Source organism: Molossus molossus, unplaced genomic scaffold, assembly GCF_014108415.1.
Source record: "Molossus molossus isolate mMolMol1 unplaced genomic scaffold, mMolMol1.p scaffold_m16_p_14, whole genome shotgun sequence".
Lineage (NCBI taxonomy): Eukaryota > Metazoa > Chordata > Mammalia > Chiroptera > Molossidae > Molossus > Molossus molossus.
Window position 1 is genome coordinate 736,559 of NW_023425349.1, and position 26,234 is coordinate 762,792.

Genomic DNA, 26,234 nt, shown 5'->3' on the forward strand with positions numbered 1-26,234 from the left:
GGAGACAGACCAGGAAGCAGGTACTCATGCTGTCGGTCAGGACGGCGAGCGTCTCAGGATAGACAGCCCAGAGGGGAGGTGTCTTCCGTGCCAGCGTCCGGCAGCGACTGCAGCAGGAACAACAGACTGCAGAACCGCCACATTGGGGCGTCCAACAAAAGGACGGTCCAGGCGACAGTGACCAGTCACCCCATCAAGGTAGGCTGAGGATAACTGGAGAGGGCCGGGCGGCCCCACACCGACCCCGTGGCATCTCGCATCACTCCTGACGTGGGGCAGGGGGACGCCCAGAACCCGCTCCAAAGCCTTCCTGGCAAAACTCAATGGAAACGAAGCTGAGCCGCCGGGTCCTCAGACTGCGCTGGGCCACAGGAGCCAGGGGCAGCCCTGACGGGAGAGAGCCTCAGCTCCTGGCGTCCAGGATGGTGTCCGTGCGCCCAGGCCCTTCGGCAGGGCAGCAGGGGCACGAGGACAGGAGGGGCGGCAGGGAGGGTTTGGGCTAGAAGAGGCAAAGCACAGGACACTGACGCCTCGGGCTCCCTCTGCCGCCACCCCACCCACGTCAGCACATGCAGCAGGTGGACACTGCGGGAACAGGACCTGGCAGACCCTCAGACAGGCCATCTCCGCCACGCACCTCTGGCTCCGCCTTCCCAAGACTGCACTGTGTCTGATCCCCCATCGGCACCAGGCCGTCTCCCAGGCTCTGCATTCATGCGCCTGGGCACCTGGCTGTGCTCCGGCCCTGCTCGGGGCACCACACTCCCCCTGCTCTGACAGAGGAAAGTACACACTCACCTCGTGGTCCACGCTCTCTGTGGCCATGCACTGGTTGTTGGCCAGAGTGGTGATCTCTCGGCTTTTTGGGGTTTCCATCCGGCAGCTACAGAGGGGCACCTCCTGGAGGCCATCCGTGTCCCCTGTGTCGGGCCCGTTCGCCAGCCCTAGAGCTGCAGAGACACGCAGAGCATCACCAGCGGAATGTGTGCAGCCGCTCACTCCACCTGCTGACACGCCGGCCCACCGTGAAGAGCAGTCCAGAGAGGGACCGATGACATGACCTTTGCAGGAACCTCAAAGGGCGGGAAATACAGGTGACAAGGTAGCTGTGTCCCAGCCTGGCCACAGAGGGCCACAGGCCAGGCATGCCCCCCACGGGATGCCCTCACTCCATGCCATGGCAGCCCTGGGAATGCCGCATCCACCCCGTTCTCGCAGCCAGGACCCGCGTCCACGGGGTGGCGCTGGCACCCACCAATCCTCAGCTGCAGGGTGTCCCCTCCTGCTCCTCACTTGCTCTTAGGGTTTCAGCTATAAACACTCATCCACCAGGAAGGGTCTGCAACAGCCGACATTCTACCTGCACACTTCCCGCCTCGGGGCCCTCAGAGCCCGCTTCCGGGCAGAAGGCGGGCGAGTCGGAAGGATCAGGACCAGGGCAGGAATGTCAACGAGACAGCAATTCTCCTCCTGCCCATCTCACTGTGACAGCACGAGGGTGGGCACCAGCAGGCTGCTCACCTTGCCCCGTGTCTACTACTGCACCGAGGTGTGCTCACAGGGAGACTGTGGTGACAGACACTCGCTTGCGTCTCCCCAGCCACCCTCAGGACGTGTTTCACCACACGGCCCACCACTGCGCCAGGGGCACCACGCCAACACCGAGGCCAATGCCCAAAAAATAGCAAGATGGTGCCCAGCTGAGTGCCAGCCCGATGCTCACCTTCTGCTTGTGTCCCCTTGACACGGAGATCCAGGGAGTCCAGAGAAACCTCCATGTACCCCGCACTGTCCCCTGGTGCCGCTGGCTCTGCGCTTCCCGAGGACGACGTGTACGCTTCGGAACCTGCGTGCAAAGGGACCATGGTACCTGTGCCATCCGGGACGTGGCTGAGGAGCTGTCAACGCCCAGCCCAGTCACCGTCGTCCAGGCCAGCGCCCTCTCAGCCCCCTTCACCTCCTGTGCCCACTTTGTTGATTCCCCACAATGCCCTGGGGGGGCGGGGTCTGTGTCAAGAAGAACAAAGGCTCTGATGTGCCAAACACCTTCCTCTGATACACACCGGCTAGACCAAAGCCGACCAACAGTTGAGGACTCGGATGGAAATGTGGGGTGTGACTGGGAGTGTCACTTTTAATGAGACGAAAGACTGGCCTGCAGGCTTGAAGACCAGATGCTGGGGAGCAGCCGCGAGCAGAGCCCTGGGGCAGGACTCAGGGAGGCGTCCCCCGTCAGATCAGTGGTGTGTGAGGAGGGCACCGGATCTGTGCACACCCAGGAGAGGCGTGTGTGAATGAGGAGGCCCCCACTGCGGGCCGTGGGAAGTGAGTGCTGACACAGGAGCACGCCTAACACCGCCAAGGGCAGCGCCAACCGCACAGCCTGGCTGGCGTGGCCTCCGCAACCACAAGCACACGGCCCTGCACAGAGAGGTGTGGGCGGCCTGAGTGCTCACCACGTCCTGCACTGCTTCCGGGCGGACAGGAGGGAGCCACCACCTCTCCATCACCAGCCCAAAGAACACGAGTGGTCTCTGGGATGTTTTAAACACTTGACAGAAAGAAATACAATCCCAACCCCTGTGTGCACATTGAAGTGTGCACTGCACACATTATGCCCAAGAAAGCAAAGGTGAAGCTCCTGTCCCCAAACCTCACCTAGTCCTGGACCCACACATGTCTCTGTCAGCCAGCAGTCACCGCCACATCCAATACTCTAAGTCGACAACCCGTGATGGAGAGGAGCCGAGCCTGAAGGAGCGTGCTCCTCGTGTGTCAGCGAGCCCCCAGACAGCCAAGTCCAGTCTCCAACTGGGACAGGCACACCCAGCCTCCTGCATTTCAGGGTACAGCACTGCCTCCCCAATATCCACTTAGCAAACCCACTCCTTCATCAGGGGAATGCAGAACAGCTACAATAATTATGAAAATGACAAAGTCCTGCAACTTTGTGGTGCAAAAATGGATGTGTGGACAGACGGATGAAACGGACCAGAAAGCCCAGACACGGCCCACACACTGTACGAAAGGTGGGAAGCGGAAGTAAGGACAGTGCTTGACAGAAGACTCTCCCCAGAAAGGCACACATCTGACTTTATTTATTTACTCATCTATTCGTGCTTAGTTCTCACCCAAGGATATTTTTCCATTGATTTTTTTTAGATAAAGTGGATGGGGAGAGGGAGAGAGAGAGAGAGAGAGAAACATTGATGTGAGAGAGACAAATCGATTGGTTGCCTCCCACACGACCCTGACCATGGCCGGGGACTGAACCACAACCAAGATACATGCCCTTGACCAGTAAACAAACACTCAACCCTTCAGACCACAGGTGACACTCTAACAACCGCTGAGCATGGCCAGGGCCACACATCTGATTTTAAACGAACAAAAGACATAAAGAGTTTCCAAAAGAAGACACAGAAGGCTAACTGTGCACCCGGTGTTGATGAGAAAATGCAAAGTGAGGCCACACTGGGACCGTCCTGCAGCCACAAGGGCCCTGGAGTCAGAGCCTGGAGGAGGCCAGGACCCAGGCAGTGGTCTCTGTGTGCTGAGGAGGTAAAGAGAACAAGCACTTTGGAAAACAGTTTCCTAAAAAGTCAGACACATAGCGTGTGACTCAGCTACTCGGGGCTAAACATCTACCCAGGACCATGGAGAGCAGCTGTCCCACGAAGACTGATGCACAGATGTGCACAGCTGCTCTACCCCGAAATGGCCCCAAACTGGGGAGAGCACAGGTGTACCCCACAGGCGAAGGACAAACACACCATGGAGAGCCCTGGCCTGGAATCCCTCCCGGCCGCCCACTAGCCCGCGTGACAACGTGAGCGACTGCAGCAGCCACGCACAGGGCAGACAGGCATCTGCCCGACGAAGCAGACACACTGAGGCCTCCGGTGCCACCCACAGAGCAGAGGTGCCTGGGAGCCCTGCAGGGGACTGGGTGTTCAGGACAGTGGCACACGTGCACGAGTGACGTACACTGTATCCAATGCCAAGTCCTCGGGACAAAGCTACTGCAGTGGCCCCGCCCCTAGGCCTGCTGGCCGTTAACAAAAGGACTTCTGGAGTAGGGGAATCTGACCAAAGGGCCAAAAGCCAACACATGGGTCCAGGCGTTGCCCACAGGACACAGGGTCCACATGGCCACAGGGCAGGTGATGAATGGTCCCCATTGCTCAAGAGGCAACAAGGGTGCCAGTACGTATTCCACGTCTGCCACAAGAAAACCCTTCAGGGTCCCCCAAATAAGAGATGAAATCCTACAGAGGCCCCACTTCCTGGGTGGCTTCCCGGCCCCGCCCCACCCCGCCCGGGGCCTTAGCAAGCATCCGTTCACCTAGCACACCGCTTGGCTTCTTCTTACTCCTCCGCCTCCTCTTCCTGGCCGGCTTGATCCAGGGGCTGTCGGGCTTCCCTTTCCTCTTGAGGAACTTCTTCCTGATGCTGGACTCGGAGCTCTGAGGACCAAGGGCGGAGACAGGACAGGCTGAGCACGGGGACCCGGAGGCCACGTGCTCCAGGTCTATCTTCTCAAGATGAACATCCCACTGCGTCCTGACTCCTCCACTAGATAGTTGATATTACTTTCAGGTGTTGTTCTGGGTCCCAGTCTTTTTTTTAAATGATCACCCAAGTATATTTTTCCATTGATTTTAATTAAGACAGAGGGAGGGAGGAAGAGAGAAAGAGAAAGACATCGATGTGAGAGAGACACAGTGATCAGCCGCCTCCTACACGACCCAGACCACGGCCAGGGATTGAACAACAACTGAGGCACGTGCCCATGATGAGAACCAAACCCGAGACTCTCTGGCCCACGGGCTGACGCTCTAACCATCGAGACACCCGCCAGGCAGCTCTGGGTCCCTGTCTTACTGGCGCCCCGGCCTCCCCCAGGCGTCACTCTGAGCTCAGTTATTCCGCAGGCCCACAGGCCATGAACACTGAAATGGGATGTGGACTCTCTACTCGCACAACGAGACCACGTGAGGAAGTGCAGGCAGGACCCGCGTGGGCTGAGCCACGTCCACACAGGTGTGTGCTCTGCTCGGAGAGGAGCGCGAGCGCCTCCGGCACGCCGGCCTGTGCCCGATGCCTGAGCTGGGGCGGCGTGAGGGCAGCGGGCACAACGCATCTCTAATCGTCCACGATGAGCGTGAGTGCGTTCTACACAAGGGGGAGAAAGGGCGTCCACCTGCCACCAGGGACGGACAGATGCACAGGACGCACCACAGTCCTCATCACTGGTCTCACGCAAGGACCTCAGGCTCCCTGCCTGCTGCGGGCACACAGACAGTGAGAAGAACGTGTCGTGAGACAAGACGCGCAGGTGCCGCAGTCTGGCCTCCCCGCCAACCGCCCTGGAGCTGCAGCCCTGGTGCGGGCACTGGGTCTGACCACAGCCCATGTCGGGGCGCTCTGCCCAGCGCAGCCCTCTGAGCAGCCAGCACCCCGTGCCCGGCCATCTGGGTGCTCCTTGACGGCACACTGCGGCAGAACTGCAGCGAGCACTGCCCGAAGCTCAGCCACCTCATCCCACCACTGGCCCCTCTGCTTCTTGAGAGCGCTCCTCAGGCCACGGGACCCCCAGTTCCCTGAGCTTTCTTCCTACCGCTCAGGACCCCCTCCTAGTCTCAGGACCAAGTCGTCCTGTCCAAGGTTTCTAGGCTTTGTCTTCACCCATCCCCAAGCTCCCCCATCCCGCCCGTGGCCCTGCCCAGTAGTAACAACAGACTTGCACTCGCTCCCATCCCTCACCACCCTGGACACCCAGCCCGCCAACAGGCGCTGTCTGTTCTACCTCACCCGCAACCCTTCCTTCCTTCCGTCACAGCGGTGTCGGGACCGCGGTCCTCGCAGCCAGCCCTGCTCCGAGCAGCCACCCACCAGGCCCTTCCTGATGTCTGCACTGTCGGTGGTGCACCTTGCGAGGGCCGCGCCACACCCACATGGGTCCTCAAGGCTCAGCTTCTTCCCAGTGCACTAGCGCACAATGAACGGCAATGTCCCCTGATGTCCTCAGCTACAACAACCAAGTGAGAATGCACTGCAGGTTACCAGGTCGGACTCGTCTCCGTCCTCCTCCTCCTCCCCGGTGCCAGCCGACTCCTGCTCTTCTTCAGACTCGCCATCCATCTGACCAGCCGCACAACAAGCCAGAAAGAAAACAGAAACTAATGAGACCCTTCAGTAGCACTGATTTGATCAAAAACACATTTTCCAAACCCTGGCAGGGGGAGGGGTATCTGTGAAGTGACAAAGCGCCTGGGCCCGCCCTGTGCCCATCCCAAGTAGACTGGGTCAGGAAGGCGGCTCCTACAGAGGTCAGCACATCTGATCCATTCGTGCAAATTCAACTAGAAAGTATCAAAACAGACACACTGAAACAATTTTAAGAGGTCACAAAGTAATATCAAATGAAAACCCTCCCGCCACGTTCGAACAGGTGGCCTGAACACAAGAGCATGTTTCTGTCTATTCAGACGATGGGCCACCAAACAGTTCTGTGAACATTACTTTCTTCTCATTAAAAATATGTTTTGGAACTCTTTCCATATCAAAACAACGCAGATCCTTATTTTTCTGCTGTGCATGTACGCACCTTCTATCCAAACAGGTAACCCAGGAACACGTGCCCAGGACGAAAGGCACGAGGACACACGCGAGCCCCCACGCATCTCTCCTCACCCAGCCCGAGGCAGGGGCGTCACGCACATGGTCTGTGCAGTACACACCAGCCTGGTCAAGGCCCCCAGCAGCTGCACACTGAAGCTGTGTCCCGCCCAGCCAGGCCCCTCCGCCTGAGGCGCAGGACGCTCTGCAGGCTCCAAGAGTGTGGCACCAGAAGGCACCACCAGCCTCCACAGGGATCACAGGTCCCCACGGACAAAAAGAGCATCTCACCCACCACGTCTCGCGTGACCTCATCTGCAGTCCAGGTGTCTATTGGGTTCCTGCTATCTAACTTTTAGAAGCCTCACACACGGGATGCTAACACTTTGTTAACTGTGTTAAAAATATTTTCTGTATCAAGTTCTTTAAGCTTTGCTTCTGGTACTTATTACATAAACCTGGAGGTTTTATCTGGACCAGTCAAACATGTCCACCTTTCTCTCGTGGCTCCAGGTTTCTGCCCTGCACTGGGAGGCCGTCCTCACTGATGTCAGAAAAACAGTTCCCAACACTGTGCTGACATGTTAAGTCTTCTGGAATTGACATGTGTAAATAACAGCTTTACTGGAAAGTAATTCACTTAACCTAAATTTCATGGTTTTCTTTTTCTTTTTTTTTAGATCCTTACCCGAGGATATTTTTCCATTTATCTTCAGATAGAGTGGGCAGGAGGGAGAGAGAGAGAAACATTGATGTGAGAGAGACACATCGACTGGTTGCCTCCCACACAGCCCTGACCAGGGCTGGGGGCTGATCTGCAACCGAGGTACATGCCCTGGGCCGGAATCAAACCGCAACTCTTTTGTCCGCCAGCCAACACACTCACCACTGAGCCAAACCGGCCAGGACTAAAATCCATAGTTTCAAAGTGTCCAACTGGGCCATTTCTGGCATATTTGGAGTGTGACCATCACCCAGCCAGTTCTAGAGAAAAGCTTGCATTTGATTCCACCACCAAGCAGGGGTCCACATCCATCTCCCCAAAGAGAGGCAGTTGTTCCAGCACTTACTCAGTAAAGACCACAAACCCCATTCTTACAATAAGCTGCAGCTCTACACACACAGTCGGGGTGTCAGGTGAGCTGACTCAGGATGGGTTGGTGCACAGCGTGTCTGACTGACTGACACAGCAGTCAGGGTGTCAGGTGAGCTGACTCAGGATGGGCTGGTGCACAGCCATGTCCGACTGACTGACACAGCATTCAGGGTGTCAGGTGAGCTGACTCAGGATGGGCTGGTGCACAGCTGTGTCCGACTGACTGACACAGCATTCAGGGTGTCAGGTGAGCTGACTCAGGATGGGCTGGTGCACAGCCGTGTCCGACTGACTGACACAGCAGTCAGGGTGTCAGGTGAGCTGACTCAGGATGGGCTGGTGCACAGCCGTGTCTGGCTGACTGACACAGCATTCAGGGTGTCAGGTGAGCTGACTCAGGATGGGCTGGTGCACAGCCGTGTCCGGCTGACTGACACAGCAGTCAGGGTGTCAGATGAGCTGACTCAGGATGGGCTGGTGCACCGTGTCCGACTGACACAGCAGTCAGGTTGTCAGGTGAGCTGACTCAGGATGGGCTGATGCATTTGCCCATCTTTCTCTATTCACTGAAATGACTCCCTTACTAAATCCATTTGTGTTTATTGTATTTGTAGCTGAGGTCTGTTCCTGCCATCTTGTTTTGTTTTCCACTGACCACAGTGTCTTCTTCATTTCTCTTTGTTTCTTGATTGTTTTTTTAGCTTCATATTCATTTAATTGTTTCTTTTATAGCTTTATCTAGAGTTACTTAGTGTCCAGATTCTCAAAGATGAAAACCTCCATCAAACAGAGAATCCAGAATCAGATTCACAGTCATGTGCCATATTGTACAGAAAAACGCTGGCTCTTTTTTTTTTCCTCACCCGAGGACATTTTTTTATTTTTTGTTCAGTTAGAGTGGGAGTGAGGGATGGAGAGAGAGAGAGAGAGAGAGAGAGAGAGAGAGAGACATTGATGTGAAAGGGACACATCGAGTGGCTGCCACCTGCACAACTCAATTAGGGTCGGGGACAAGCTGCAACCGAGGTACATGTCCTTAGCGGGAACCGAACCTGGGTCTCTCTGGACCGCAGGCCGACGCTCTAACCGCTGAGCCAAACCGGCCAGGGCAAACTGTGGCTCTTTAACCCAGTGGAAGAACACCAGGCAATAAATGCTGCTGACACACGTGCAAAACCATTCTGCGGGAATCCACGAAATCCTGACCTCACATTTTGTTTAGCTTTGAGATATACCTTATATTTTATAAAATTCAGCCATTTTGAGTATCTTTACTTCACATTTTATCACTAAAAAAAATTCCATATGAATCCAATATTCATGCACAAAGAACAAAATTGACAAAGTATCAGAAGACTGCTTACATCAATGTATTCAAATTGACAAGTCGGACAAGTCTGTGTCCTCACGAGGACCCGGAGGCCAGGCATCGTGCAGCACGAACTAGAACCCGCGGGGTCTGACATCACAGGCTAGGCTGGACGGCAACCCTGCCCTGGGACTGACTGCCAGCTCTAGGCTGACACAAAGCTGCTGGCACAACATCGCTAAAGACGACAACCCACGAGAACAACTGGACTCACAGAACTGTAACTCGCTGGCTGTAACAGTCCAGCTCAAAATGACTGACAGTTAGCCCAGCCTGTGGCTCAGCGGTTGAATGTTGACCCACGTGCCAAGCGGTCGCCATTTCGGTTCCCGGTCAGAGCACATGCCCAGGTTGTGAACCTGATCCCCAGTGGGGGGCGTGCAGGAGGCGGCCAATCAATGTTCTCTCTCATCAATGGTTCTCTCTCTCTCCCTCTTTCTTTTCTCGCTAAAATAAAATTTTAAAAATTAAAGAAAAAAAAAAAGACTGAAAGTTTTCTCAGGAGAGTCTGATATGTGGAACAGTAAAACCCCAACTATCTAGGTCACCCAGCTCCCCTCTAATTTAGCCTCAGAACTGAGAGAGTAAAAATTCAAGCCCAAACACCCCCATCTACCCAGAAAGAGAGACCTGGGCCCAGGGTTGAGCTGCAGGACACCTGCAGACAGTGCCCAGCTGGCAGGGCCATGGTGCTGCTGGGCCCGAGCTGCTGCACCGCCACCGCCCAGAGCCGACCCTCGGGTGGACACGTGATGAGGACATGCCCAGCTCAGCAGGATAGACCAGGCGTTAAGAGATTGCATGTAACTCAGCAGCCTCGAACACTTGCTTACTCTGACCAGGACAGCGACTCCCAGGGCCAGCTCCCACCTGCGGGAGGACTGCCCTGTGGAGGGTGAGCCACACCACGGCCAACAGCAAGCAGCCCTCATGAGCACAGTCAGCCATCCACTGAGTGCTGTCCACCTAGAGCCTAAGGAGCTCAGCACATTCACTTTAGTAAACATCGTGTAAGGAGAAGACACCTCTCTGACCATAAACACAAATATCCAAGTCAGGCAGAGACAGGGGCCTTGACAGCAGCCCAGAGGGGCCCAGACCACCTGCTGTCAGGACCCACAACGCCCACTCTGCGGTCTCCTGCCCGAGGGAGGGAGAGGCCTACCTTTCGGGTGCGGTCACTCTCCGACACACTCTCTTTCGAAGTCCTGCTGTCCTCTGTGGGAAAGGCCGCAGCCTGCTCGGCTCCCTGGTCCTCGTCCTCGTCGAGCTCCTCTGAGTCGTCCTCCTCCGAGTCCATCTCCATGCTCTCCCCGTTCACGTGAAGGGTGCTATCACCCAGGTCCTTCTCACTCTGGAACAGGGTGAGCAAATGTGTCACACAGAGCCCGGCAGCAGGACAACCTGCTCACCCACCAGACCGGGGGGGGGGGGGGGGCGTGGGATGTGTGGGGCGTGTAGCGGGGAGCACGGGGAGGGAGCAGAAGGTGAATCTCCAACACCCCCTGAACAGGAGGCGTCACCCAGAGCAGAGGTGCCTCGGAGCCTGGGTTCCTTCGAAAGGGACCGAGGTCATCCAAATACCAACCACCTCACACCTGCTCCTTTGGCCACAGAGGTCCTGGACATGGCCAGGATTCCCCAGCATGCATGCAGACAATGCGAGCACCCCCTCACCTTGGCACCCACAGTGGGGTGAGTTATACTCTTAAACATCTCAATCACCGTCCTCTGTTTTAATACTTTGGTCTTTTTCTTAGGAACTAGGCTATAGGTTCCCATTCTTCGTTTTTTCTTCCGAGATACTGCAGCTGCTAAAACAAAAGGCAAGGAAGCTAAAAAAAAAAAAGTCAAAAGGAGACAAGAAAGGAAAAGAAGCACCATTCAAATGTTTTTCAAGGTAAGTGACAGATCACAAGACCTGACTATCAACATCATCAGCACACGACACAGTGACACACCTGTTACTTGTCATAAGCTGCGCCAAGAGGGCAGAAGGTAGTACAGGCCGCCAGTCTGATTCACAGGAAAACACTGAGCTGTAGAGACGCATAAATGCCCTAAAGGCCCCCTGAACGGCAATGAGGGGACAGCGAGGGCTGGGGGACAGCGGCCTCACTCTGGTCACGGGGAGGGACCCAGGGCATCTTCCTGAGACCGAGCTCCCACCCACACAGAGGCGCCCAGGCGCCCAGACGACCCAGCACTGAAGCACAGCCACGCCGCGGTGTCCCCGTGGCCTTCCGCACCTCCCTACTCCTCGACCAGTGGTCCATACGCTGCAGGGAGGGAGCCCCGAAGCCACGATCCACATCCAGGAGGATCACGGGCGAGGGGGGCGTGGGGAGCCAGCAGCAGGGAGACTGACGGGGCTGGGCCATCCTGGGTGACATAGCTCCAGGCTGACTGGCTTCACAGAATGAGTCTCAACTTTTTTTTTTTTTAAAGTTCCAAGGTTTAAGAAATTTCTGAAAACCACTGAGAGAAGCTCTGCTGAAGGGCTGAGGAAACGCCCATGTCTGAGTTCCACAAAGCAGACAGAGGCAGCTGGGGTCTGGAGGACAGTGCGCCCAGCTGTGCGAGGGTGGGGCCACTAGGACACCGAGGACAGTGCCCACGTGGCCCTGCAGACTGCTGCCTGGGGCAGACTCTGAGCACCAGCTGCTGGACAGCCCTCTGGGCGCCAGGCACGGGCGTCCAGCCTGAGGTCCGAGACCCACAGTCACAGGAGGGAGGGCAGCGTGCACTTCATAGCCCACATGTGAACTGCTCCCCTTTCCTGCCTGCAGCTGGGAAAGAAGAGAACCTCCCGGGACCACCACCACAGGGCCCTGCACCCTTGAGCTTTCTGCAGCAGCTAATGCGCAGGCTCCAACCCCTCCCTCAGGGAGACAGCACGGAAGGGCAGAGGGAGAAGTGAGGGCTGCAGAATAAAGTGGACACAGGCGGAGCCTGCTCCCGGTCTGCCCTAACAGCCACAGCGGGCTGGGGCCCAGGGCCGCAACGGGCAGATGGCGCCGTCGCCCCGCAGACCGACAGGTGCACTGGGACTGCAGTGAGGCCAGGTGGCAGGAGGGTGCTCCCTCATCAGGAGACACCTGCAGACACGGGAGCTGGGACGTCTGTGCCTCCCTGGAAGCGACACCACAGGAGCAGCGGGGCTGGGGGAGCGCCTGCAGCCACAGGCACACTCCTGGCACACGCCGAGCAGCCCACGTCCCGATGACCGAGAAGGCAGGCAGGAAGCTGCAGGAGGAGTGACTGCCGGAAACCGCCAAACCCACAGAGCACTTCTTAGAAGACGCGGATTAAAATGATGAAATAATAAAGCTGAAATGGGAGAAACCCTAACACCTCAACAGAAACACTGACTTCTGACATTACCGGCCAATCCTTATGCACATACATGTATTTCCGCGGAGTTATACCAAGTTTTTTTTTTTTTTTTTTATCCTCACCCGAGGACACTTTTTCATTCTTTGTTCAGGTAGAGCAGGAAGGAGAGAGAGAGGGAGAGAGAAACATCGATGTGAAAGGGACACATTGAGTGGCCGCCACCCGCACGACCAACCAGGGACGGGGACAAACTGCAACCGAGGTACATGCCCTTAGCGGGAACCGAACCCGGGTCTCTCCGGACCGCAGGCCAGCGCTCTAACCGCTGAGCCAAACCGGCCAGGGCCCAAGTTTTAACTATTTGAAACAAGTAACATTGAGTCAAAAAAGCCAGAAAGTTGGGGATGGGGAGACAGACTGACCCAGCTCTCTTAGCACCCCGGGGCTCCAGCAGACAGGATGGGCACCCTGAAGCAGCCACTTCCGGGAAAGGCGGGGCCCCCTGGCCAGGCCTACAACAGTCACAAAGCAATGGCCACCTCAGGGACTCGGGAGCCAGCCTTCAGGGCAACCCTGGAACAGTAGCATAACAAGTCACACTTAAACAGACAAGTGGATGGGCAGGTGAAGCGCCCCTTCTGGTAGAAGCCTCGGTATCAGATGGGGGGCTGATGGAGTCGGAGCCCCTGTGGCATCCGTCTGGGCAGGCAGCCTCGGTGCTGCCACCACCTGGTGGACCGTGAGCACAGCCCCAAGTCCCTCCTCTCCTGACACACCCTGATCACCACTTGGGAAACAGTAGCTTTACAAGCAAGGGACCTCAGACCTGGCCACCATGCCCGAGGACACACGGCCCTCGGCCCTCGATGCTGCTGCAGGACTTGAGCCTGACCCTGGGAAAGAGGAGGGTTCCAGGTTAAGGAGACACACGGCAAAGCGGCTGTAAGATGTGGACTGGAACCTGGACCACACATGCTTCCTTTGCAGAAAGGGCACTAACAGAGCAGCTGGCAAAGCTGGAGCCGTGTTGCAGCAAGGCTCACGTCCTGATGGTGGTAATGCCCTCATTATGCCATTTTCAGGGGACATACCACTGTCACTTCTAGGAAACAACACCGAACTATCCAGAGGTTAAAGGGCCAATGTCTGCAACTATGCTCCCGTTTCAGAATGGCAGGGGCGAGCACACGGCTGCTGAAACAGGACAGAGACGCTCTGCAGAGGTTCTGCACTATGCTGGAGGTCAGCATTCCTTACAAGGGAACAGGACTTCGAAGTCCTGGAGAAGCCTTTCGGTGGACAGCCCCAGCGCGTCCGGCTCCAGGCTGACCTACACGAGGCCTCACCCAAGGACCTTCCTGCACTGGAGGGAGCCGCCCATGTCTGCAGGAACTGTGTCCTAGAGGCTCAGGAGGGAGCCCCTGCCTCCCCATCCAGGCACACCCACTGCATCCTCCTGTGGGGCCACTTGGGCAGCCCACCCCCTACCAAATGTCCCAACCAAAACGACGTGTTCAGCCACTGCCCCAGCAGTGACCATGAGCAGAAGCCCAGAAGAAAGCAGTGGACAACAGAGGTGGACCCAAGCACCGTTCTCTGCAACCTCCACCACCGTCTCCCGTCCACCATGGGGAGTTCTCCAGTCCAGCACATTCCACCCAACAGCACAAGCAAGGAATGAGGTTCAGTAATGAAAACGATTTTCACGTAAGACTGACAACAAGCGGAGAAGGCAGCCCCTGCCCTGGAGGAGGCTTCAGCGCAGTGGCTTGGTGGTCTGCAGGTTCCAGGAGCACAGGCCCCTGCTGTCACCAGTGCCGCTGAGCCTGGACACACATGCAGCGCGACCGCATGCGCCTCGTTCAGCGGGGGAGGGCTCGGAACACACTCAGAGTGCAGACAGCCGCAGGGCCTCTTACCTGTCTGGGACTTCGTGGTGGCCATGTAGCACTGGTTCTGAGGTAGTGACTGATGAAGGGGTGGGAAGGGGGGTAAAAGCTGCTGTCGTCCAAAGTCAGAAATGTTTTTGCTGATCTCCTCCGTTGGCTCCTCATGGCCTCGAGCATCTCGGGTTTCTCTGGGGTCCTTGTTGGCCACATGCTTCAGAACAAAGAGAGTCGATGACTATGATTACACACCAGCAGCTGGCCCCGGGGACAGCTCCTTTCCCCTCATCGCCCCCCACCGAGGTGAGTTATGGACGGGCAGGAGGACGGCGCCTGGCTCCCAGGATGACGCGGGTCACCACCAAGAGCTAAGCACGGTGTCTACATCTTCACAGGGAACGGGAACAGGAGCAGCAGCAGCAGTGACTGCATGTGGGAACACCTGCAGTGTTTCTATCTGGTCCTGTACAGAAGACATTTGCCAGCCCCCGATTTAGGTGATAAACTATTACTAAGTTAAAAATACCCCCAATGGGCTACATCGAAAGCTCTCCAACGTGCCTGCACGGTTGGTCCAACACGGCCGCCCCGAGCAGCACCCACGCGGCACAGGGCACAGCAGAGAATCACACCATACCCTAAACTGTCTTTGCTTGGTTTGCTGAGCCTCCAAGTCTGACTTGGTTCCCAGCCTGCTGAGGCCCCAGCAGCCCCTGGCCTGCTGTCCTCCCACAGTGCCCAGCACCGCCGACACCAAGCTACCTGCAACTGAGGGAGGCGGGTCTCAGACAGCTCACCGTAACCAGCTCACGCCGCGCACAGCAGCGCGATGAGGGCTAAAGGAGTGCGCGTCCTTCAACATGAGGCCAGAAGACTGGGGTGGGACCCTGGTCACACTAACTATAAACATTAACTCAGAACGGGTCAAAAACCTCAAACCGCAGAACTCCTAGGACACATAGCAGGGAAGCTTCGTGACACTGGATCTGGCGGTGATTTCTCGGGCCTGACGCCACGTAAACAGGCAACAGAAGAGTGAACGTAAATCAGACTCTTCAGAGCTAAATTCTGGTGATCGAAGGGCGCGGTCAACAGGATGAAAAGGCAAACCAAGCCCTCGCCAGTCTGGCTCAGTGGTTAGAGCAGACCAATGAGTCGTGGGTTGGACTTTGGTCAAGGGCACGGAGGTCGGTTGCAGTTTGTCCCTGGCCCTGGTCAGGGTCGTGGGGTAGGCAACCAGTTGATGTGTCCCTCTCACGCTGATGTTTCTCTCTCTTTCCTTTTCTCTCCCTCCCACTCTGTCTGAAGATAAATAAAAATTATCCTCATTTGAGGATTTAAAAAAAAAAGGTGAACCAAGGGGTGAAACAAAGTATTTCAAATCACCTACGTGATACGGCATTAACGTCCAAAGATATGAGAATTCTATGGTTCAACAACAAAACAACTAAGCTGATTTAAAAAATGGGCAAAGCATGCCCAGCCAGTGAGAGGTCCTGGGTTCGATTCCCCCTCAGGCCCACACCTGGGTTGCTGGCCCGATCCTCAGTAGGGGGTGTGTAGGAGGCGGCCAATCCATGTTTCTCTCTCACATCAGTGTTTCTATCTCTTTCTCCCTTCCTCTCCCTCTAAAAACATCAATAAAAATATATTTTTTAAAAATGGGCATCTGAATAGACATGTCTCCTTGAAGACATATAGAGGGCCAACCAGCACACGAAAGACACTCAATATCACTAGTCAGCAGGCAAACACAAGTCAAAACCACAATGAGACAGCACCTCACACCCATTAAAATGGCTACTGTCGGGGGGAAAATACAAAAATTGTCCATCACACCTCAGTTGAAGAAACGTGCGCAGCACGCGGACGTGGGGACCTGCGGCCCAGCTCACCGAGGAAGGCGCACACGGTGGTGGTGCAGCTGCTGGGAACAGCACGGAGGGGCCTCAGAACGCTACACACAGGACGGCGCAGGACCCAGCAAGCCCGTCCTGGGCAGACGTCGGCAGGCGGGAAGTCAGAGTCTCAGAGAGAGGTTTGCCCGTCACGGGTCAGAGCAGCACTGCCCATGTAGCCAGGGCTGACATCCCAGAGGAATGGATAAACCCAACGAGTCCGTCCACACAGGGGAACACCGTCGAGTCTTTTTTTTTTTATCCTCACCCGAGGACATCCTTCCATTTTTTGTACAGATAGAATGGGAGGGAGAGAGAGGAAGGGAGAGAGAGTGAGAAACATTGACGTGAAGGGACACATCGAGTGGCTGCCACCCACACGACCAACCAGGGCCGGGGACAAACTGCAACCGAAGTACATGCCCTTAGCGGGAACCGAACCCGGGTCTCTCCGGACCGCAGGCCGACGCTTCAACCGCTGAGCCAAACTGGCCAGGGCCACCGTCGAGTCTTAAAGAGGAAGGAATTTCTGACTCCTGCTACAACAGATGGGCTCTGTGGACATCACGCTATGTGACAGAAGCCAGTCACAAAGGACAAGTCCTGTAGGATCTCAAACATATGAGGTCCCCAGAGGAGCAGATCCACAGAGACAGAAAAGCCATGCTGTGTGCAGGGGCTGGGGGAGGGGTGGGAGTGTTTAATGGGGACAGAGGGTCAGTTTGGGAAGATGAAGAGGCCGATGATGGTTCAACAACAATGTGAATGTACTTAATGTCCAGAACCGGACACTTAAAACTGGTTAACAAGGTGTATTTTATGCCATATGTATTTCACAATTTTTTTTAGAACTCCTCATCTCCTGGGGTCAATGTCCAAGGCAGCCAGCCAGCCCTGCCTGCGCCCCACCCTGGAGGCAAGCTCCTTACACTGCAGCAGCGGCAGGCCGACTGGCCCTGCAGGTACCAACGGGGCCCCGGGAGCATCCTCCTCGCCCTTCAATGAGGAAGCTCCCCAGCCTCCCCCGCGTGGCTCCTGCCACTACGCCCACCTCACCCGCCCGGTTTCAGTGCAGCTCGTGCCCCTGCGGGATGCTCTGGTCTCTCTCAGCGAGGACAGGTTGTGTCCAAGGAGACCTCTGCCTGAACACAGGCCTCACACGCTGCTCCTGTGGCCCCTACCAACCACCAGCGCCTGCAGACACACACAAAGTACAGTTGTACAGTAGCCACAAACAGGGGCAACCCAACCTGAGAGGGAACACACACGAGGCTGCTTAGGAACAAACCCGCTCTTTAAGGTAAGGTGTTATTTTTGAAAAATCTAGAAAAAAAGCAAGAAGATTCTAGATTTTGCTGGGGCTCCCCTGACAAAACACAGAGATGAAAGAGAGAGTGGTCCTGGGCACCCCACCAAGTCTGGGCCCTCCTGCACAGAGTGCCCACTGCACTCCTGCAGCACACCTGCAGCACACCTGCGTCACACCTGCGTCCAGGCTGCAGAGAGCTGCCCACACCCCTGCCTGGCCCCCAAACCCAAACAGGGTCAGTCCTTGTCAGCCCACCCCAGTGTCCTGGCTGCCAGCTCCCCAGCTGCGGCTTGGCCTCAGCTGGGGGTGAGCCCCACAGCACAGATGATGGCTCCTTCCAGACAATGCAGGTGCAACTGAGTAGGATTTGCACAGCGACCACACTGAGAACAACGGGGAGTCTTTCCCAGGACCTGGAGAATTACCAGGGGCACGTGCGGGGGTGGGGTGGGAGGGAAGAGTGACACAGCTCAGAAGGAGAGCTAAGGGGCCGTGCGACGCCCTTGCAGTGTGTGCGACTCAGGCAGGCAGACGGGGCTGCAACGAGGGCCAAGGCAACAAGGACCTCAGGCAGAGCAAGGTTTCCTCCTAGAAGCTCGCATGGTCTTCGCCAAGCAGAAGAGGCGCGGACCATGCTGCTGCTTTCTGGCGGGAGAGCGGCCTCTGCACCGCCAGGGGAAGACAGACCACACGGCCTGCAGACACGGCCCCTGACACTCGCACAAGCAACTTCCCATAAGGCTGCAGCACTAATTTTCTCACTGGAGTGACTGGTTTTAAAACACAATTTCAAGCCCTGGCCAGGTAGCCCAGTTGATTAGGCCAAAGTTGTGGGGTCGATTCCTAGTCAGTACACACACACAAATCAACCAATGAATGCACAGATTAAGTGGAACAACTCAGTGTTTCTCTCTCTCTCTAAAAGTCTATCCACAGCCCGGCCAGCGTGGCTCAGTGGGTTGGGTGTCATCCCGCAGACTGACAGGTCCTGGTATGATTCCTGGTCAGGGCATATGCCCGGGTTTCAGCCTCGATCCCCAGTCGGGGGCGTGAAGGAGGCCGCCAATTAATGTCTCTCTCACTTCGATGTTTCTCTCCCTAAAAAATCAATAAAAATGTATTCTTTAAAAGAAAAGCAATTAATTCTTTTTAAACCCCCCGTTTTCAATAAAACTCAGTTGCCTAAGAAAATCAAACAAAACAGACTGGGTGTAGGGAGCAGGCAACAGAGGCCAGGTCTGAGGCAAAGAGGGCACCAAGTCAGAGGGCCGTGGGGACCATGCCCGTCCTGGCCTGTGTGCTTCCTCCTGCCTCCACACTCAGAGCTAGGGAGCGTTTTTTCTGCCAAGGGCCATTTGGATGTTTAGATTAGTCTCAGGCCACACAAAATTATCACAATAAAAATTAGCCTGCTGGACTTGGTCAGTGTTCTCAGTGGTTAGAGCGTTGACCCGAAGACCAGAGTCTCGGGTTTGATTCCGGTCAAGGGCATCGTACCTCAGTTGCAGTTTGTCCCCGGCCCTGGTCGGGGTCATGTGTGAGATGGCCAGTCAATGTGTCTCTTTCACATCAATGTTTCTCTCTCTCTCTCCCTCCCTCCTACTCTATCTGAAGATAAATGGAAAAATATCCTTGAGTGAGGATTAAAATAATAAAAATTCTAAAAATGATAAAAAAAACAAAAAACAAAAACGCATGCTGCATTTGGTCAGGCCAACTTGGTGAGGTGGTGATGAGAGCTGGCACTGATGTCTCGGCCTTGTCCGCAGGCCACAGGGACCAGGGAGCAGGCGTGAAGCAGGAGGCGTGGCCTCCAGGAAATCGGTCTCCCGGCCTCCGTACTCTTTCCCTGTGCCTAACCGGCCTACGGATGTCAGGAATTTCCAACAACATGATGTGTTGTAGCCAGCTGCACCCTAACAATCAAAACAAAGCTAACACACAGATAAGTCTATGGTCAGAGAAACAACTGGAAATTAAATTTCAAACTGCCTTTTTTTCCTAGAAGAATATGATGGGGTGACAACAAAAAAAAATCCTCAAAAATAAAAACATGTAAGAATAAAAACCTGGAAGAGAAATGGAATAAAAGTATAATTTCAAATAGATTAAATAAATGATGCAAAATTTCTCACATGCATTTTAAAATTGATAATGGTGGGTCCGGCCGGTGTAGCTCAGTGGTTGAGCGTCGACCCATGCACTAAGAGGTCGCTGGTTTGATTCCTGGTCAGGGCACATGCCCAGGTTTTGGGCCAGATCCCCAGTGGGGGGCGTGTAGGAGGCGGCCAATCAATGTTCTCTCATTGATGTTTCTCTCTCTCCCCCTCCCTTCCTCTCTCTCTATGAATCAGTAAAGAACAAATAAATTAAAATTAAATAAATAAACTTCATCCTTAACCTCACACCTAATACAATTAACTCAAACTGGAACTTGTAGTTAAAGTTCACATGGAAATAAAAACTCTTGCCCTGGCCGATTTGGCTCAGGGGTTGGAGCGTCAGCCCGCAGACCAAAGGGTCTGGGGTTCAATTTCTGGTCAAGGGCACATTCTGGATTGCAGGTTCGATCTCCAGCCCTGGTCGAGGTCGTGCAGGAGGCAACCAATTGATGTGTCTTTCATATCTATGTCTCTCTCTCCCTCCCTCCCTCCCTCCCTTCCACTCTAAAAAAATTAATGGAAAATGTCCTCAGATTAGGAGAGAGAGAGAGAGAGAGAGAGAGAGAGAGAGAGAGAGAGAGAAAGAAACAAAGAAAGAAAGAAAGAAAGAAAGAAAGAAAGAAAGAAAGAAAGAAAGAAAGAAAGAAAGAAAGGAAGGTTTGGAGAAAACCTCAGGATCCAGGGCTAGGTGAAGCGTCTGCCAGGACCCCACGGGCCAAGCCGTGGGAGAACACGCTCGCAGGCTGGGCCCACCAGATGAAGCCTCTCTGTGAGACTGCAGGGAGCAGAAAGAACAGCCACAGGCTCGGTGAGCCAGCAACGGGCTCCTGTACCGTCTCAGAACTCACAGAACACACAGCGCTAATATGGGCGGGGCATGGAAGACCTTCCCCAGAAGGACACACAATGGCCCCAGCGTGTGCAGAGAATTAAGCCACAGTGAAGTCTCACAGCCAAAATTAAACAGGGGCAACCCCAGCGCTGGTGAGGAGAAGGAGCCGGGCTGTTCACACCAAGCTGGGGGTGTGAAATGCGATGGCTTGTCTGAAAGATGGTTTGGCAGCTGCTTATAAAATTAATTTCTAATTACCCCATGACCCTGCAATTGTACCCCTGGGTAGTGACCCAGAAAAACGAAAACACAGATCCAAACAAAAACATGTGCACTGCCCCAGCTGGGTGGCTCAGGTGGTTGGAGCATCGTCCCATGCAACAGAAGTTTGCGGGTTTGATTCCCGGTCAAGGTGCATAGGGGAGGCAAACAATCAATGTGTCTCTCTGTCCCTCTCCCTTCCTCTCTCATTAAAATCCACTTTAAAAACATTAAGAAAAAGAAAATACTGCCCTGGTCAGTTTGGCTCAGTGGTTAGAGTATGGGCCTGCAGACCAGAAAGTCCTGGGTTCGATTCTCACTAAGGGCGCATGCCTCAGTTTCGGTTTGATCCTGGCCTTGTTGGGGTCGTGTGGGTGGCAACCACTCGATGTGTCTCTCTCACGTCTCTCTCTCTCTTCCTCCCTCTCTCCTTCCCGCTCTATCTGAAGATAAATGCAAAAATGTCCTCAGGTGAGGATAAAAAAAACAAAAAGAAAATACTGTAAAAGTTGGGGACCAAGTGAGAGCGGGCCAGTGTGGTGAGGTGAGGCCCACACGCTGGGACATAGGCATCAGGGCCCCGCCCTAGCTACTCTAGAAGAGCAGAGACCGCAAGGGGGCATTGGGCACCTGGCGGTGAGGGGAGCTGTGTCCCGCCTCTGCCCCCAATCCCAGCAGCAAGGCGACAAAGAGCACACACAGAAATCAGGCAGTCGGGTGATACGATATCAGAGATGCAGATGAGCGTGATCTGAAAGGGAAAAATCACCCCTAGAGGTGCAGAGTTCAAACACAACTTCCACCTGAGAATTAGGACTTACAACAGAGACTCTAAAAGAATTATAACTAACGTTACTGAAATAATACAAAATATAAATAAGAACAAAGGTTTTATTATTTAAAAGCGCTAATTGGAGACTCTAGGTATGAAAAGTAGCTGTCAAAATTAAAAATATCAATATGTAGAATGACTGGCCAAAACATCAAAGCTGAACCCGTCCAAGTGAAGAGCTTTCCAAGGAGACAGAGACCCACGTCCTTGGACAGAGCAGCGCACAAAGCGTGTTCCTAGCTGGAGAGACTCACAACCAGACCCACATGCCCACGGGAGGCTGCCAGGAGGAAAGCACAGGTGACCTACAGGTGATGGACATCCGACTGGCATCAGAAGGCACACCAGCAATGCCAGGCACAAGAAACCCCCAAGGAATCTGACCACAAACCCAAACCACAGAACTGGGAGAGCAAACTCGACCTGCAGACACGCGGAGAAGAGCAGGCGGCAGGCTGGAAGTCGGGGGGCAGCAGCCAATGTCTCTGGCGGCTCGGTTAAGGATGGAGACCTGGGCATGTCCCCTCCCCTCTGTGACAGTGTGCACTGGCCCACTCCTGTCCACTCACTCCCAGGGAGACCGGTGGGTGTGGGGCTGGAAGGAAAGCCCCAGGCCCAAAGCAGGAGCTGCGTCTGTGGTGCGTCTCCTCGCGGGGAAGGGGCACCTACAAGAGTGAAGCCCAGAGAGCAGGCCAAGGGCCCTGCTGCGCTGCTGCCCCTCGAACTGTGAGCAGCATCTCCTGACCTTCCCAACCTACAGGCGACCGCTGCTATTTGCCGGCCCTTCTCCTTCCTGTACTGAGGCCCACCTGCCATGGTCACAACAAAAGAGAAGACAAAGGAAACAGCAAGAAAGACGCTGTCCCTGCCCCGCCCTGACGGGGCACATTACCAGGCCCAGGATGGATTTCGGCATGGTCTTCCGAGCCCGATGAACTTTAACATCGGCGCCCGGGGCCGTGGGCTTCTTGTCCTCCGCGTCTTTGCTCCCTTCCCCAGGCCTGGCTGGCGCAGCGGCTGGCGTCTGAGAGAGCACGCTGGGAGTCCGCCCCTTGCCAGCTGCTCCCGGGAGGGTCTTCGCAGCATGCCCAGGAAGGGAGGGCGCCAAGGTGCTGGGGACCCGCAGGGCAGGCTCCTGCAGGGCTGGTTTACTCAGGAAGTACCCGTTGCTCCCGATGACGGCCGTCTGCGTGAGGTCGTCAGCTGGGACGTGGTTCTGCTTCCCCGCTTCAGCGTCTCTTTCTGAAACCCCATTTTCTGCTATCCGGGTCAGTTTATTGGGACCTTCTTGGGGACTGCCTTTTGCATTTTCCTGAGTGTGCTCGGCTGCGCTGACATGCCTGCCTGCATCGCTCCTTTCGCAGGACCCGTTGGTGGCCCCCTCAGTGGCCACATGGGCATCTCCTCCAGGCTTCTCGGGCGAGCCTTCGCCGGCGGCCATGGAGATCTCTGTAACAGAGGAGAAGAGTCAGCGTGCCGGCCTTGCGACACCACCTGCACCACAGCCACACCTTCCCGACGGCCATGTACCGTCTGAAGAAAGGTCATCACTTCATGTACAAACCTTTCAGCTCAAACAGACTGACTAAAATGATAACTCAGACGTGAACCTGAAAGTCAGCTGGCTGAGCATGGGGGAGCCCACCCGAGAGGAGAGCCTGCTGCCTGCCTGCCCTGCGTGTGAAGTGTGGGCGAGGGCCCGGGCCTGCCTCGAGGGGCACGGGCTAAGATCAGAGGCACAAAACCATCACCACCCACAAGATTTCAAAACACAAAGCAGCCCTGGCCGGTTTGGCTCAGCGGTTGGAGCGTCCGCCTGCGGTCCGGAGAGACCGGGTTCGGTTCCCGCTAAGGGCATGTACCTCGGTTGCAGTTTGTCCTCGGCCCTGGTTGGTCGTGCGGGTGGCAGCCACTCGATGTGTCCCTTTCATGTCGATGTTTCTCTCTGTCTCTCTCTTACTCTCTCTCCCTCCCACTCTGTCTGTACAAAAAATGGAAAAATGTCCTCGGATGAGGATTAAAAAAAAAAAAAAAACACAAAGCAGGTTCCACACCCACCAGCAACTGGGGTGCCACTGAGAGGCTGACCCGAGCAGGACTTCGAGGTAACGAACAGGCTCAGGCAGCTTAAAGACTGAGCCCGGAAAGAGCTTCCCAGCCACAGTATGGGCCAGAGCGCTGTCACAGCAGGTCTGCAAGCGCGTTCTCTACCAAAGCTCCGCCTCCAGCACAGCTCAGACAGACTGTCTGGACACCACAGCAGTGCATTTGCCAGCAGAAGATCCACCGTGCACCTACCCTCGCTGACAGACTGAAGCAGACAACCATGGCCACATCGTGGGTGTGGGAAGGGCTTCGACAGAGACTAGGACGACGGCAGTCACCATCTCCCTGGCCCTTACAGGACCACTGCCCGACGCTGCGCCCTAGAACCAGGTGAATGAGGGCAGGGCTGTGCCTGTCTGCTCGCTGTGCACCGAGCGCAGCACAGGCTTCGCACAGGATGTGAGGGTGATACCCACGCCCCAAATGAACAAACAGCAAGTCAATTTTTAAACCCTAAGCGGAACAGAACAGGCGGGAGCCTGGAGACAGCACCAGTACACCACCCTGCGCAGCAGAACAATGAACGAGTCCAGGGGCGGTCAGCATCGACCCAAGGACACCGCAGACAGCACGGTGAGAGCAGACCCACCGTGTGCAGTGCAGGAGAGGCAAGGGCAGGACGAGAGATGGGGGCGGGCCCTGGCACCTCCCAGCCAGTCCTTTTTTTTTTTTTATCCTCCCCCGAGGATATTTTTCCATTTTTTGTACAGATAGAGTGGGAGGGAGAGAGAGGAAGGGAGAGAGAGAGAGAAACATTGACGTGAAGGGACACATCGAGTGGCTGCCACCCGCACAACCAACCAGGGCCGGGGACAAATTGCAACCGCAGTACGTGCCCTTAGCGGGAACCGAACCCGGGTCTCTCCGGACCGCAGGCCGACACTCTAACCGCTGAGCCAAACTGGCCAGGGCCCAGCCAGTCCTTTAAACATTACCAATTAGCAGTTAAAACACGGATGGGGCCCTGGCCTGCCTGTGGACCAGTGTCACACGTTAGATTCCTGGTCAAGGGCACATACCTGGGTTACAGGATCGTGCAGAGCTTATTTGGAGGTTATCTGACATCTTGCTATTTTTGTCATCCATTGATGATCATAAAATGATTTAATTAAAATTTTTTTCTCCATAGAGATCTTAAGTCATCTTGGTTAGAGCCGTATATCCCTTGCCCGGCTGGTGTGGCCCAGTGGATTGAGCATTGTCCTATGGACTGAGGTCCCGGTTCGATTCCGGGTCAGGGCACATTCCCGGGTTGTGGGCTTGATCCCCAGTGGGGGGCGTGCAGGAGGCAGCCAATCCATGCTTCTCTCTCATTAATGTTTCCATCTCTCTCTCCCTTCCTCTCTAAAAAATCAATAAAAACATTAAAATACAAAAAAACAGAACTTCTGCAAGCTCAAGAGCAGACACCTAACCCACGCTGAGACACGCACCCCGGCAGTGCAAGGTGGACCCAGTCACTGCTGCGAGAGGGCGGGCACGTGTTCTGCAAACCACACTGGCGGTTCCTTGTGACACTGAACAGACCTCACCCTGCAACACCTGTGTATCTGTCCTGAGAAAGGAGCCATCACGGCCACACAGCAGCGAGCACTGACATGTGAGACCTGGGAACAGCCCTGGCCTTCAGTGGGTAAATGGTGGAGTGAGCTGCGGCCCATCCACGCCCTGGGAACAGAAAGGCACAAAATACCGACACGTAAAGCTACTGCAATGAGCCAGAGAATCGTGCTGACAGAGAAAACTCCAACCACAAAAGGCAGCACACAGGATGGAGCAGGTCTGAGACATGTGCAGACGCAGGCCAAGGGTGCACACAGGATGGAGCAGGTCTGAGACATGTGCAGACAGCAGGCCCAGGGTGCACACAGGATGGAGCAGGTCTGAGACACTGTGCAGACAGCATAGCCAGGGTGCACACAGGATGAAGCAGGTCTGAGACATGTGCAGACGCAGGCCCAGGGTGCACACAGGATGGAGCAGGTCTGAGACACTGTGCAGACAGCATAGCCAGGGTGCACACAGGATGGAGCAGGTCTGAGACATGTGCAGACGCAGGCCCAGGGTGCACACAGGATGGAGCAGGTCTGAGACACTGTGCAGACAGCATAGCCAGGGTGCACACAGGATGGAGCAGGTCTGAGACATGTGCAGACGCAGGCCCAGGGTGCACACAGGATGGAGCAGGTCTGAGACATGTGCAGACGCAGGCCCAGGGTGCACACAGGATGGAGCAGGTCTGAGACACTGTGCAGACAGCATAGCCAGGGTGCACACAGGATGGAGCAGGTCTGAGACATGTGCAGACGGCAGGCCCAGGGTGCACACAGGATGGAGCAGGTCTGAGACATGTCCAGACGGCAGGCCTAGGGGGACCACAGGGGGAATGAGGCAGAGGGCTCCAGGAGGGCCCTGGGGAGAGGGGTGCTCTGGGTCTTAGCCATGGTGGTGACTCAGGAACCTACACGTGTCACAAAATGCAGATAAACACACGCGTGAACACGACTAGACTGGGGGAATCTGGTA

The 26,234-nt window shown here is 55.4% G+C and overlaps 1 protein-coding gene across 11 annotated transcripts in view; it reads right to left on the minus strand.

The window, feature by feature from the left end:
* EHMT1 (euchromatic histone lysine methyltransferase 1) overlaps window positions 1-26,234 on the minus strand; it is a 77,021-nt gene that overhangs the window by 42,962 nt on the left and 7,825 nt on the right. For 7 of the 11 annotated variants that reach the window (XR_004959475.1, XR_004959474.1, XR_004959473.1 and 4 more), the window contains exons 2-9: window positions 22,495-23,051; window positions 14,342-14,522; window positions 10,764-10,921; window positions 10,252-10,440; window positions 6,067-6,144; window positions 4,346-4,466; window positions 1,724-1,846; window positions 799-950 (exon numbers count right to left, since the gene is read on the minus strand). Coding sequence is in view for 7 of the 11 variants with exons in the window: in XM_036260443.1 (XP_036116336.1) it covers window positions 799-950; window positions 1,724-1,846; window positions 4,346-4,466; window positions 6,067-6,144; window positions 10,252-10,440; window positions 10,764-10,921; window positions 14,342-14,522; window positions 22,495-23,051 (1,559 nt within the window). In the remaining 4 variants the exon portion in view is untranslated. The remainder of the gene's footprint in view (window positions 1-798; window positions 951-1,723; window positions 1,847-4,345; window positions 4,467-6,066; window positions 6,145-10,251; window positions 10,441-10,763; window positions 10,922-14,341; window positions 14,523-22,494; window positions 23,052-26,234) is intronic. The other 4 variants (XM_036260444.1, XM_036260439.1, XM_036260440.1 and 1 more) reach the window with 3 other exon arrangements.